The sequence below is a fragment of the Sorex fumeus genome, unplaced genomic scaffold (genome assembly GCF_029834395.1).
Source record: "Sorex fumeus unplaced genomic scaffold, SorFum_2.1 ptg000002l, whole genome shotgun sequence".
NCBI lineage: Eukaryota > Metazoa > Chordata > Mammalia > Eulipotyphla > Soricidae > Sorex > Sorex fumeus.
This window is the reverse complement of record NW_026606059.1, coordinates 13,566,238-13,580,243: the sequence shown is the minus strand read 5'-3', so window position 1 is coordinate 13,580,243 and position 14,006 is coordinate 13,566,238. Positions and strand designations below refer to the sequence as shown.

Here is a 14,006-nt window from a genome sequence, read left to right as displayed (position 1 = left end):
GGATCCTCATAAGTAAACAAAACACTCACAGATGGAAGGGCACACAAGCACATGAGCATTTTAATCACAGAGAAAATATGTGTCAACAACAAGACAAACTCATCGGGACTTAAAATTTAGAGCTATTTATATTACAACATTTACTCTCCATGAGATATGTGATTGCATAATGTGGAAGAAATATTTTTCTCTTATTTAGCTCAGGGAACAGTAAAATATTTTACAATGATTGGTTGAAGACTTATGTGCATAGCATTATGTGACTCTTTTTCTATTTTAAATGTCATTCTTGCTCTTCTCCACCATTTATATGCCTCTATTAGTTCAGCTCTTTTCATCTACACACACACACACACACACACACACACACACACACACACACACATCCTACATATTCACACCCTAAATATTCCATTAGCCAAATTGTCCTAAATTAACTAAAGGACACAAATATTTCTACCATATAAATAGTGTAAGAAAATTCTTCCTTTACCTCATTTTCTATAGAAAATTAATGAAAATACTCCTTTCTTGTCAAGGTATGGAAGTTGGTTCTGTGTCCAAGTCCCCTACATTGCCAGTATGGGGATTCAAATTCAATCCCAGATGCTTCTCATTTGTGCCAAATCCCCACTGCTATGCTGTCTGGAATCTCAAGTGTCCAAGAGTGACAATCTCTGCTGTACTGCAGTCAGGTGTGTGTGAGTATGACAAAATTTTATGATATGCCATAAGTAGCATAACTGAAGATGAGAAATCACCCTGGGAAAAAGTTCAGCACTGAATATGTGTAAGTGCCTACCAACGGTATTATCATTCTGGCCCTAAAATCATTTTTCAAGAATTCTTAATCACTTAATCACTTAACTTCCCATTAGTCGTCGAATTGCTCGAGCGGGTGCCAGTAACGTCTCCATTTGTCCCTGTCACGTGCTAGTGTAGCCCAATGGAATCTGTTCGCTCTGGGAGCATGAAGAGCCTCAAACCGATCATTCATGATCTTCACGAAGAAGTCTGACCATCTGGTAGGTGGGCGGCCACGGGGTCTTTTGACATCCCGTGGGATCCAGTCAGTAACAGCTCTAGTCCAGCGGTCGTCTTTAAATCTCATTACGTGACCAGCCCATCTGATTTTTGACACCTTGGCAAATGAGACAGCGTCCCTGGTTCTTGATCGTTGACGGATGTTGGAACTCCGGATTTTTTCTCTCATTTGAGTGAAATGTGATATTCCAAGCATAGCTCTTTTAATTCTTCTTTGGGAGACCTGAATAGCGTTCTCATCCTGTTTGCACAGGGCTCAGGTCTCTGAGGCATATGTTAATGCAGGAAGAACAGTGGAATCAAAGAGATGTGCCCAGAGCCAGAGGTTCTTCGTCCTCTTAGCTATTTCTTCGAGGCTCTTGAAGGCGTTCCAAGCCGCTCTCTTCCTCCTGCGCAGCTTGGGTGACAGGTCATTTGTCATGTTGACTTCTCGACCTAGGTACACATAGCTGTTGCATTCAGAGATGGTCGTTCTGCAGTGCATCCTCTCCGCTTTCCTGTAAGAAGATCTCTCCTGAACATTTGCAGGGAGATTGTGGAACGCTGGTCCGAAACTCAGAATGTCGTTGCCACCGTGCAGAAAGAAGATGAGGTCCAGGGCAACGCCACACTCATTGAGAAGCAGGCGCAGATCGTGGTGAAGCCCAGGATGGTGTCAGAGGAGGAGAAGCACAGGAAAGCTGCGCTTCTGGCCCAGTACGCTGATGTGACGGATGAAGAGGACGAAGCAGATGAGAAGGATGACTCCAGCGCCACAGTGAGCCTTGGTTCTGACAGATCTCTTTTCCACAACACCAAGAATTCTTCACCAACAAATTTGAAGGTAAAGGTAAAGGTAAAGGCCCTCCCGTTGATCGTCGATTTGCTCGAGCGGGCCCAGTAACGTCTCCATTGGAGACTTTGTTGTTACTGTGTCTGGCATATCGAATACTCTCGGTAGCTTGCCGGGCTCTCCGAGAGGGGCGGAGGAATCGAACTCGGGTCGGCCATGTTGGCCGCTTGTAAGGCGAACACCCTACCGCTGTGCTATCGCTCCAGCCCTTTCTTCAAGCTGGTTGGTGGGGCTGGAGCGATAGCACAGCGGTAGGGTGTTTGCCTTGCACGCAGCCAACATGGCCAACCCAAGTTCGATTCCTCCGCCCGTCTCGGAGAGCCCGGCAAGCTACTGAGAGGATCTCGCCCGCACAGCAGAGCCTGGCAAGCTGCCCGTGGCGTATTCAATATGCCAAACACAGTAACAACAAGTCTCACGATGGAGATGTTACTGGGCCCGCTCCAGCAAATCGATGAGCAACGGGAGGACCATGACCGTGACTTCAAGCTGGTTGCTAAATATAATTAGCTTCTCATTGTTTGCTTGACTTTTTTTAAATCTAGGTAGATGATTCAAAACACAGACTGTAAACTGATTTTAGTCCAGGTCCGTGGCTTATTAAGGTCTAACTCAGTAGGAATTGAATATGGGATGCCAACTCTAAGTAAACAGACAAACCAAACAGAATTAATTTCAAAAGCTCTCTCTTATTTCTCATCATACTCCAGTGGTATTGCCAGTGGAATTGCATTGTTCTTATGTCTTAATCTAAGACAGTGTCGATTTAAAAATTTAAGATATGCCACTTGGAAGAAGTGTTCACAAAGAAATATGATTTTTGAAAACAACCAGTTAAATTGATACTCTGTCAATGGGAAGATACAGCTTGTTTTCACATACGTCAAAATGTGGGTGACAATGTAAAGAAACATAAATAATAAGTTTAAAATCATTTGACATGCAAAAAAATCGATGTATCAACAATCATCCCTGATGTATCAACAAGAGACTATTAGGTATCAGCCCTTACATGGTTGTACCTATCAAATCTATTTGAAAGGATAGGTACCTTATCAAAGTACTTTTTCTAGGAACGCTTAAAACATAATATAGGGGGTTGGACAATCTGTTGAGTGTTTGCTTTGCATGTAACCAACCAGGTCCAGTCTTATCAAGAACCTTACATGGCCCCATGAGGCTTGCCAGAAGTTATACATGAGAACAAAGCCAGAAGTGACATATGAGTCTGATGGGTGTGGCCTCAAAACAAAATTTATAGCATAGGTATTTGTTTATATTCAAATTTAAAATATCCATTGTAAAGACTCCTATCTATGTTTAGTGAGTTTTTTTTATATATGTGGAGTCTATATTAGTAAAGATAAAACATTCATTTGACCAAAATTGAAATCTTTGTAGAGTTTGAGCTTGCTTTCTGCAGTAAAGCTTCCATATAGCTTGACATGACATGTTTAAGAGAAATTTTGAAAGAAACATACCTTCAAAATTAAGTAAAAATAACTTGACTATGAAAAATAAATCATGCATTCAAAACAAGTATCTATGCATATACACATTGATGACTAAAATTTAAAACTTTAGAAATGATGCTGTCATTTGTCATTTTCAATGTGATATCTCATGACCGATATCTATGAGATTTTTATATAACTCCAAATAGTTACAGATAAAGTGATGGTGTCCATCAGAGGTAAACAGCTGTCACGATATTAAATGTTCAAGTTGTAAATTTTTCCAAAGGATCATGGGTCATAATTTAAACAGATGGTTGTGTGACCAGTGGAAAAACATTCAACCATTCTGTTGTTTAATGATTCTGACAACCTTGAAATTAAAAAAATAAAAACTATCATGACTAAAGTTTGGCAACATGGAACAGTGGTTGACATAATTTAGGGATTTTTTTCAATACTCTGGCTAGGGACCAGGAACATCACAATCTTAAAAGCTAGTCAATATATTATTAGGAAAACCTACCTAATCTGTACAAAGATTTAAACAGTGGCATATTTTTAGTGCAATACAGTAATTTTCACAAATGTTATAATAACCAATTTTTAGTTTTCAACATTTTACATGATTATATATTATCTATATTTTGCCTCACATTTCAGTCATATCAGGTTAAGAGTATGCTGTGGGGGAGGGAGCGGGGTGTCAGGGGGAATTACTAGGTTAGCTGTTCATCAGACTTTAGGAAGAAGCCCAGAAGAGGTGCATTGAGGGACTGCATAACTCGTTTTTTTCATAACCATTAAAGATTTAAAGTTTTATACTAACTGCCTGATGTATATTCTATATCTATGTCATGTATCTGTATGTATATTCCATTTTACTTTCACTTTAGCTAATATATTTTAAATAGGATTAGATGAATGTGTTTCAATATCTCACATCCAAATCAAATCAGCCCAGAGGGAAACCATTATGTGCATCTTAGTTCACCTAACTTTAAAGTCTTTATGAACAACCAGTAACTGAATATCCCTCAGCACCCTATGAAATTAACAGAGTTCCATTTACTTGCGAATTGAGGAAAACACATCAGTGTTATATTTGCCTAATTATGAAGTTTCCGGTTCCCTCATGAACTAAAGCAAGAGCAATGTACCATTTTAAATAATGTAATAGTAATTTTGCAATATCCCAGTGCTACAGAGAAACATGCTTTCCCTGAGTAGGAAAAATAGTTTTATTTGAAAGACATGAGCAACCACAGATGTTTGTCACACTTTACTTGAATGTTGGATGACACTTCATAATGCTGAGAAACATCCCAAATTATTTTAAGAGGAAGTAAAGCACAAGCCTGGAGTCAAGGCATTAGTTAGTGCAGCTGTACTGCTTGTGAGGATGTCACAAAGATCTCTAATAGAGACAAAGGAATGAAAAAAATAGTATCACAGTTTTCACTCTGTAGTCTTATGATTAACTGAAGAGTCCAGTAAATAACGGAACAAAGCTAAATAAACGCTGCTCATGATCACACTGATAATAGCAAATCCAGAGACTTCCATCCATTTGCACTTTTGATCATATCATTCTAAGCTAAAATCTTGTCTGATAGTATAGCAATGTTGCTAGGGTATCACTGTATCACTGTCATCCCGTTGTTCATCGATTTACTTGAGTGGGAGCCAGTAACATCTGCATTCGTCCCAGCCCTGAGATTTTAGCAACCTTTCCTTACGTCTTTCCCAGCATTGGAGGCTCTTCAGGGTCAGGGGAATGAGAGTCATTATTGTTATTGTTTTTGCAATATTGAATAAGCCACGGGTAGCTTGCCAAGCCCTGCCGTATAGGATTGCTAGGGTACCAACCAAGAATTTTGTTTTGAATTTTGTGTGCATTTTCACTTGGATATTTATTGATGTCTTTGTTTTAGAATGTATTCCTCTGTAGGTGGGGGACTTCATTGTTGGTATTCAGGGACCTTGAGGCAGGTCCCAGGAATGCTCAGCACAGCAGTTTGATGGACCAGCACTTGGGCCTGGTGAGACAAAGAACCTCAGAAGCAATTGCCCAGGGCTTCACTTTCTACATTAGGGGATGGTGAGGTGCCATCAGAGGATGACACTATTCCCAAACCACTTGGTGGGTGCCAGACTGCTGAGTAAACCTCCAGCGATTCTCTTTGAGACAGGAAAGGCTTGGAAACACCGTTCCTGAGAGGAGAAAGGACAGCGGCAAAAGGGACAACATCTCCCCATAACAAAATTGGCAGAATCTGTTTGTGCTCCTATAGTTCCTAGCATCTCAGGCTTGACCTGGGTTGCCCTTTCTCCTCTCACCCCTTATTTCTCTCCCTCCCTTAGAGTTTACGTTCACTGAACTGCTTATCACCCCAACCATCAGTGCCACCCCCCTACAGTGCTCCCGGGCACAACCAACTTCACAGAAGCACTTCCAAACCCTCCCTGTTTATGCCAAAACCTCTCCTTTGTGTTTTACTCCGATATCTGTTCATCCCTGTCCCCGTGCCCTGGACGAAGCAAGGTTCTCTTTCCCTATGTAAGCCCCGTTTGGTTTCAATAAAGAAGTTGCTGATGACTAGCCTGTGACACATTCTTCAGTCCATCAGTCTAGGGAATGACTATGGCTCCCAAGGCAAAAAGTGACAAGGTCACCGCAGGTGGTGACCATGCAGTTCCCAGGATCAAACTCGGGACCTCAAGTATAAAAAGTTTGTGTTCTAGACCTTTGAAATCTCTTCTTATCTCTTAAAATGTGGTCATGTTCTCAGAAATTTAAACGAGAAGTGGAAAATAGATTGAAAGCATGAAGCGACTTTTTAACATGTATCATAAACTATTTTAAAAATATGGTTATTTATATCTTACTTAAAGTACAAATAGAAGGGGAAAAAAGAAGAGTGAATATTTTCTACTAAAGCTTGCCAGAGTTTAAAACTTAATATTTAAGGTGTTAAAAACAATGCATGTTTCCCAGTAACTATCTCACCTATTCTCACTTTAGTAGCAAATATTGTCTATTACAATGAGATGTATTCCAATTTATTCTAACAATGTCTTGCTCATTTAAAGAAATAGGACTATGCTCTTGTTTCATGTACATTTTATTAGAAAATCTTTTTGTGCTTCTGAAAGTGTATATTAGCATCTTGATGGAATTAGTTAAGTAAAAAAATAGAAGTATAAGTATAAAAAAATAGCCTCAAGGGAAATTAAAACTAAGAAAAAGTATTCCTAGTATGGGAATTTTAAGGTTTACTTATACATAAATGCTGAATCAGAAAATGTTTTTTACCACATGGATGAACTGCTATTAGTAGAAATCATTGTCAAAGCATATGTAGATTTTTACATTACAATTTTAAATGATTGTCTTTCTTATGAGGTGCTCCCCATTGGATACATAGATAACTTTAACAGTATTGTATTTTCGACTCACGATGAGTATTGCCTGGGAGCTCAAATTCGGTCCTATGTCACTAATCCTAAAATACAAAATACTCAAAAGCTTTTGCCATTTCCCCCAAAATTCAACTTGTGCTCAATTAAAGAACTCACTGTCTATGCTGACAGCCAAACTCTATGATTTTTAGATTCAAGGTTAATTAAGATATCTAGAAAATTCAGAGCACATATATGACTGTATAAAAGAACATTAACAAAGATACAGTAATAATAAGAGCAGTTTTTTCTCTCATAATCTCTGAAAACATCTCATTCTCTTAAATGCACGTAATGTAAAAACTATAAAGTTGACAGAACTAGTTGTCAGAAAATCCATTGTTTACTTTGGAGAGGATATTTCTCCTTCTATAGAGGCCGGAGAATTGTTTCAAACACAGCATTTGATTACACATCTCTCCCACTTGTAGTGACCCTTCCTCAAAAGCAAACATCAGATGCAACAGTGTTAACCAGCAAACCATTTTATCCAAAATAGTGCTCAAGGGGCCAGTTGATAGAATACCTGGTAGTGCGCTTATCTCTGGGTTAAAATGCCAGCACCCCAGGTGGTTCTCTGAGCCATACCAGAAGTAATCCCTCAATACAGAGCAAGAAGTAAATCATGAAGTCTGCTGAATGTGACCCCAAAACCAACCAAATGAGAAACCACACAAAAATGGCATTCTATGTAAATCCAAAAACCTCAATCATAAAATATTTATAAATAGGAAACTCATGTTAGGAAATAAAGAAGTGTGAAGCATATTTTATTCTACAAAATTCTAGTCTTCATAAAAAATAATCTACTGGGACAATCTTTACTAGGAGTCGCTTTTAAAGAGTTTGCTCACTATGTGTATTTAACTGTAAAACTATACCAAAATACATATTTGAATCACTGTCACTGTCACTGTCACTGTCATCCCATTGATACTCGAATTATTCAGCAGTCACCAGTAACATCTCTATTCCTCCCAACCTTGAGATTTTAGCAGCCTCTTCTTTCTTCCCAACAATTGGAGGCTCTTTAGGGGTCAGGAGAATAAGACCTGTTGTCGTTACTGTATTTGGTATATTGAATACTCCACGGCGAGCTTGCCAGGCTCTGCCCAGGTGGGCTGGATACTCTTGGTAGTTTGCTGGGCTCTCCTAGAGGTATATATAATTTGTTGCCTACTGTCTGAACCCCATCACATATGGTGTAGTAATTGTGGAAGATGGATAGAATATATTCGAAAAAAGTATTAATTATATCCATTGTCACCTTTTTTTGACACCCTGCCTTACACCCCAAAGAATTTTAACATCAGTTTCACCAGTGAGGTTCTAAATACTTAGGATTTTTGAATTATGATTATTAAGGAGAACAAAAGAGAGAATCATTATTTAAAATTTCTATGCTATTTCTTCATTAAAGTAAAGCATTTAATTATATTGACCATGTATAAAATCAACTAGAACAGATTAAGTGTCATATTACTTATCATATCAATGGGTCTTGGGCATGCAAAGCAAACCTTGATATCAATATGGAATGACAATCTATGAGAATCTTTAGACACTCTTTCATAGGACTATAGAAAAATATCATCTAACTCCCAATATAAAATCTAACACCATCTGGGCAAGATAAATAGTACAGTGATAAAGGAACTTGCTTGGCATTCATCTGACCCCTGTTCTGTATCTAGCACCACATTTAGTGCTGTAAGTAGCACTAGAAGTGATCCCTGAGCATAAAGTCAGAAGCCAGTCATGAGAACAGTTGGTTCTGTCTCCAGGCCCCAATAAACAAATCAATAGAAAAAACTGCCACCATCTGAAAACTTGCTTATTTTTAAGCTCCAGCTTGTAAAATTGCTGACAAAAAAACTATTTTTCTTAATGCTATAAGTATTTGGATAAAAAGCCTTAATATGACAATAATTTGCATCTTGTTCTTAGCTTTATAATAGATAACACATTCCAACTATTTTAAATATCAGGAAGTTATTTTATACTATTAACATTCATTGTTAATCCATATAATTAAGCACTGTAGTCTTTGATAATGCTTCTTAATTCTTTCTATGTCTGAGTGTTAAAAAGATACTTTTCAGCAAAAAGTGAAATTATGCCTCATATCTGGTATAAAACAATGCTCATGTTAAAGAATTAATTTTATTCATATGATTGAGGGAACCATGAACCACAAACTGTCAGTACAAAACAAAGGTAAAAATAGCAAAAATTTATATAAAAGGAGGGATATTAAGATGAATTGGTAATGGGTACAAAAAGTCCTTTTTCTATATTAGAAAAAGTATTAAAATTTTTAGTAGTCAACATTTTCTATGATCAGTTATCTACATCTACAACTTACAAGAAAACTGCAGAATAACTGAGGGATATTAAATAGACTAGGAAATAAGAAATCCATAAGAGGATACACTAGAGGACTATCACTTAATGTTAAAAGAACTTATTTCAACAGTTTCTCCTCTTCTGATCAAAAATTACCTCAGCTAAGTCTCTAAGTTTTCTTAGATTTGTTTCAATTATTTACATAGGAGCAGCAGAGTGTTAATTTGCCAAATGGTTCTTTTTCTTCTTCTTTTTTTTTTTAAATTTCACCGTGAGATAGTCACAAGCTTTGATGCTTGGGTTACAATCACACAATGATCAGACACCCATACCTCCACCAGTGCACATTCCCCACCAATATCCCCGGTATGCCTCTCCCCCTTTCCCAACTTCCCCTTGCTTCCATGGCAGACAGTATTCCCCATATTCTCTCTCTACTTTTGGACATTCTGGTTGGCAATACAGACACTGAGAGGTAATCATATTTGGTCCTTTATCTACTTTCTGCACTCATCTCCCATCCCAACCAGTTCCTCAAGCCATAATTATCTTAGTGATCCCTTCTCTACTCCAGCTGCCTTCTCCCCTTTGCTCTTGAGGCAGGCTTCCAGTTATGGAGACCATATCAATAGACGCAGAGAAAGCATTCGACAAGATCCAGCACCTGTTTATGAGGAAAACTCTCAGCAAAATAGGCATCAAAAAAACTTTCCTCAATATCGTCAAAGCCATCTACCACAAGCCCACAGCAAGTTATCATTCTCAATGGGGAAAACCTAAAAGCCTTCCCTCTAAGATAAGGCACAAGACAAGGTTGCCCACTTTCGCCACTCCTATTCAATATAGTACTGGAAGTCCTGGCCATTGCAGTTAGGCAAGGGAAAGGTATCAGGAGCATACAGATAGGAAAGGAAGAGGTCAAGCTATCACTATTTGCAGACGATATGATACTATACTTAGAAAACCCTAAGCACTCTACAGAAAAGCTCTTAGAAACAATAGGTTGTTTTAGTAAAGTGGCAGGCTACAAAATCAACACCCAAAAGTCCATGGTATTCTTATATACAAAGAGCAAAAGAGAATCAAGAGACATTAAAAAAAGAATCTCGATCACAATAGTACCTCAGAAAATCACATCGGTCTTCTTTACTTTTATTTTGCTGAAATATTTCATAAATAATATCATATTGGACTTTTAAAAGGTCTTGGGGCTCAAATATAGAGCCAAGAATCTAGTACTAGAGTTTATCTAAGGTTCCTATTATTTGGGTAAATTTTTTTTTCTCAGGTTTCCAAATGTCCTGTTATCTGGACCTCTCAGGAAGTGACTTTACTTACTCACTTTTAAGTCTGAGACACTTAAAGACAGTTCCTAAACAGTTTTCCCAAAAGGATTCTGTTCTCTATCTTATTTAGAAATGATCCAGTTATGTAATAAAAATATATTAATTAATTCAGTTTAACAAGAATATAAAGACTTAAATTATCTAAAAAAATTCTTAAAAGTCCATTTTAAGTTATAAAAACAGTTAAAATGTAATTGTTTTAATAGTAAAATCACTGTCACTGTCACAGTCCTCCCGTTGTTCATCGATTTGCTCGAGCAGGCCCAGTAACGTCTCCATTGGAGACTTTGTTGTTACTGTGTTTGGCATATCGAATACATCACGGGTAGCTTGCCAGGCTCTGCCGTGCGGGCGAAATACTCTCGGTAGCTTGCTGGGCTCTCCGAGAGGGGCGGAGGAATTGAACTCGGGTCAGCCATGTTGGCTGCGTGCAAGGCAAATGCCCTACCACTGTGCTATCGCTCCAGCCCAATAGTAAAATCATTTGATTAAATACATTTGTGTTTTCATAACTTCAAACATTAAACAGAAGCAATACTGTCTTCTTTCATTAGTTAACTATGTGGATTTAAGAGCATATACAAGTAAACAAATGTATTAGTTACATTACTGTTGACACATTAGAATGAATATAGATGTTTTAATTTAATCATAATTATTAAGCAAGCTTGATCCACCAAATTTATTTAAAATACATAGCCATGATGTATTTTAACTTCCAATAGCAGTACCTTTTAAATCAAGCATACAAAAAGTAAAAAAAGTTATATGTCTTTTTTTCTGGGACTTTCATTTACGTTTATTTATCTCTTTTTGTTTTGTTTTGTTTTGTTTATCTCTTGCTTGTATTTATCCCTACGCAAAGTTAACTAAAATAATCATTCCTTAATTTAAGATATTATATAACGGAGCCAATTAAAACCACTAAATACATGAAAATCTTACACACACTGAAACATAAAAGTCTTTTATAATTACAAATATATAATCAGAAATCTAGTCACAAATAATTTATGACTTTATTTCTCAGATTTTAATCACGGGACAAGACTAAATACAGAATTGTATGAGTCAATGTTTCATATCAAAAAACAACTCTTGGGGCTAACTGGACAAACTCATGTTGTAAGTTCCAAATAACACATAGAAAAGAATGAAAAATAAAATTGCTTTTTATCTCTCACTTAACAAAGACTTGGATCTATAATCTTATATTTTCAAAGAACCTAGCCAATGATACTTTTTAAACGAATTATCAGGACCGGATGTTGGTGCTTGCCTTCCATGTGGTCAACCTAAGTTTCATTCCTGGCACCCATTATGATCACCGAGATTGCAGAGCCAGGAGTAAGCCAGGAGCACAACCACGTGTGGCCACAAAACCAAAAAAATAAAATAACCAATTCTCAATGAAATAATAAACAAGGAAACAAATCATATTTTGATGTTCTATCTAAACAATTCACTAACAAAGATCATGAAATGGTTATACCATAAGGCAAAATAACAAATGAAAATAAATTACCAGTCAATAACAAAATGATAATAAACAAAATAAAATGAAAATTTAAAAAATAAGAGAGTCTGTCAAGTTCAATTTTTGAATTACCTTTGGGAGATTAAATTATACACAAAGTATAACAGAAATCTGCATGCAGTAAAGAGATACTGACTTGAAGTTTGGATAACACTGAAGAATTGTTTTATAGGGGAAAATAAAGAAGGCAATTAAAATTACTACCAAACAGTGAAATATTTACATATAATTTATATTTATAAATTAGCTCAAAATAGGCTAGAAACTGATAAATCAAAGGCACGCGAAACAATTTTACCTTCAAACAAAAAATTCCAAAATCGCAATCCTATATTTTATCCCTATCATGTCATTTTCAAAATGGTCCAATAATTACTCACTTGCAAAATTCTGTATGAAGACAGTAAACATAGGACAACTTTAAATATACTTTGAGATTCTATAAGCACTGAACAAGTTACATTAGAGCATAGAGATTTGTAATTATACACATCACTTCAAATTCTTTATACAATAAGCGCTTGTTACTAAAATGGAAAAAAATCCAAAGTTTATGCTTCTTTTACCAGACTTTTAAACGATGTAGGGAAAATGTCAGAAAAGATAAATGCATATAACGTGTTCAGTGAACTATTCCTTGCTCCGTGAGTGTGCAAATGTCGACACAGCATTTGTTGAGCAGGAAGCCCTCTTCAATGCTGCAGAAGATACACCAGTCTTTTTGCGGTACCTCCCTCTGAGGCTGAGCATGCCAAGAAGTGAGCTCCTTACTTCTATAATTACCCAAATGATTCAAACTGTCATTCCGAACAATTGACTCGTCTTCAAAGATTATTTATTCTACCCATAACTTAAAGGACGCTATCTTTTTTTATTCAGTTCTCCCTTATTAAGGTCAATCGTCCTTTTGATGAGTTTTGAAATGCACTGACTGCATTTCAAATTTAATGCAGCCACATCTTTCTGTGTTTTAATGAAATCAAAAACACAATCGGTTGAAATACCAGAAAGAATGCCCAACAAACAGGTAGTAACCTAGAGACAATCACACGAAAATCCTAAGTCCCATAGGTGCTAACTAAATTTCTCTCAAAGAATAGCATCATTGAGGAGATGAAGCGGATCTCAATCCATTGGCTGAGACCTGACGCTCAGTAAAATAAATTTGTTCATTCAAGCGCTGTCAACACTGCTGTTAACTCTTTTTTTCTTTCCTTAATCAACTTAACAAGAACAACGAAGAAGCATCTAACTTTCATTGCTGATCAAGAGAAGGGGACGATAGAAGAAAAAGCACAATTTTGGTTTAGCTCGTCCTGTGTCTGGTTTTCATGGCCATTTATTACAGAACCAGCCTGTTAGCCAGGTTGCAAATAGCTCTGCCCTAACCCAACCGCAAACCTCATTTTATGTGTAGAAGAACCAGATGCACATGCCCTGCAAATTAAGGATAAAGCTCCATCTGTTCATGGACAGGCTTCTACTGTCCATAAAGGAAGCAGTGACTTCGCTATCTTTTGCCCCTTTTATTCATTCATATTCATGCCAGACTTCTCCAGTCAAATTCCAGGACAGAGAGAGAAAAGCTCATAAACAAGAAGGCATTGAAACACAATGGATCTGGGCATTGCTCTTTTATCCAGGAACGGTTTTTGTCTATTTTCTACTGTATTTGTTAAAATGACTCACATATTCAGTGACTTCACGATCAAAAAAAATTGTTTCTATTTCTTAGAAAAGTAATGTTCATTATAACTGAGAAAACTAAATAGAAGGCAAGAACAAAAAACTAAGAGATATTTTCAGACTCAAAAATAAAATTCTGCATTACTTTCTGCATTCTTTAGCAGCATATGAGATGCATTTATTTCAATATTGTGCACACTCAATTAGGTATCTTTATACAATAGCACACATCATACACCTAGGAAGTAGAGATCATTATTGTCTTGTTTTATCGGACACAGTTGAGGCAGAACTTCATT

The 14,006-nt window shown here is 37.0% G+C and overlaps 1 protein-coding gene across 1 annotated transcript; it reads left to right on the top strand.

Annotated features, from left to right (window-relative positions):
• The first annotated feature begins 582 nt into the window (after positions 1 to 582).
• LOC130021796 (coiled-coil domain-containing protein 43-like) lies at positions 583 to 2,448 on the top strand. Its single transcript, XM_056112610.1, has 3 exons — positions 583 to 695; positions 1,507 to 1,867; positions 2,422 to 2,448. The coding sequence occupies exons 1-3, from the start codon at positions 583 to 585 to the stop codon at positions 2,446 to 2,448; spliced, it is 501 nt and encodes a 166-aa protein (XP_055968585.1).
• Positions 2,449 to 14,006: the final 11,558 nt, after the last annotated feature.

Excerpts from the sequence above, each read along its gene's own strand:
- LOC130021796 (XM_056112610.1), top strand. The coding sequence starts at position 583 with ATGGGGATTCAAATTCAATCCCAGATGCTTCTCATTTGTGCCAAATCC. Across the intron at positions 696-1,506 it reads CTCTGCTGTACTGCAGTCAG|AGATGGTCGTTCTGCAGTGC; the intron begins GTGTGTGTGAGT and ends TGTTGCATTCAG. Across the intron at positions 1,868-2,421 it reads CTTCACCAACAAATTTGAAG|GTAGATGATTCAAAACACAG; the intron begins GTAAAGGTAAAG and ends TTTTAAATCTAG.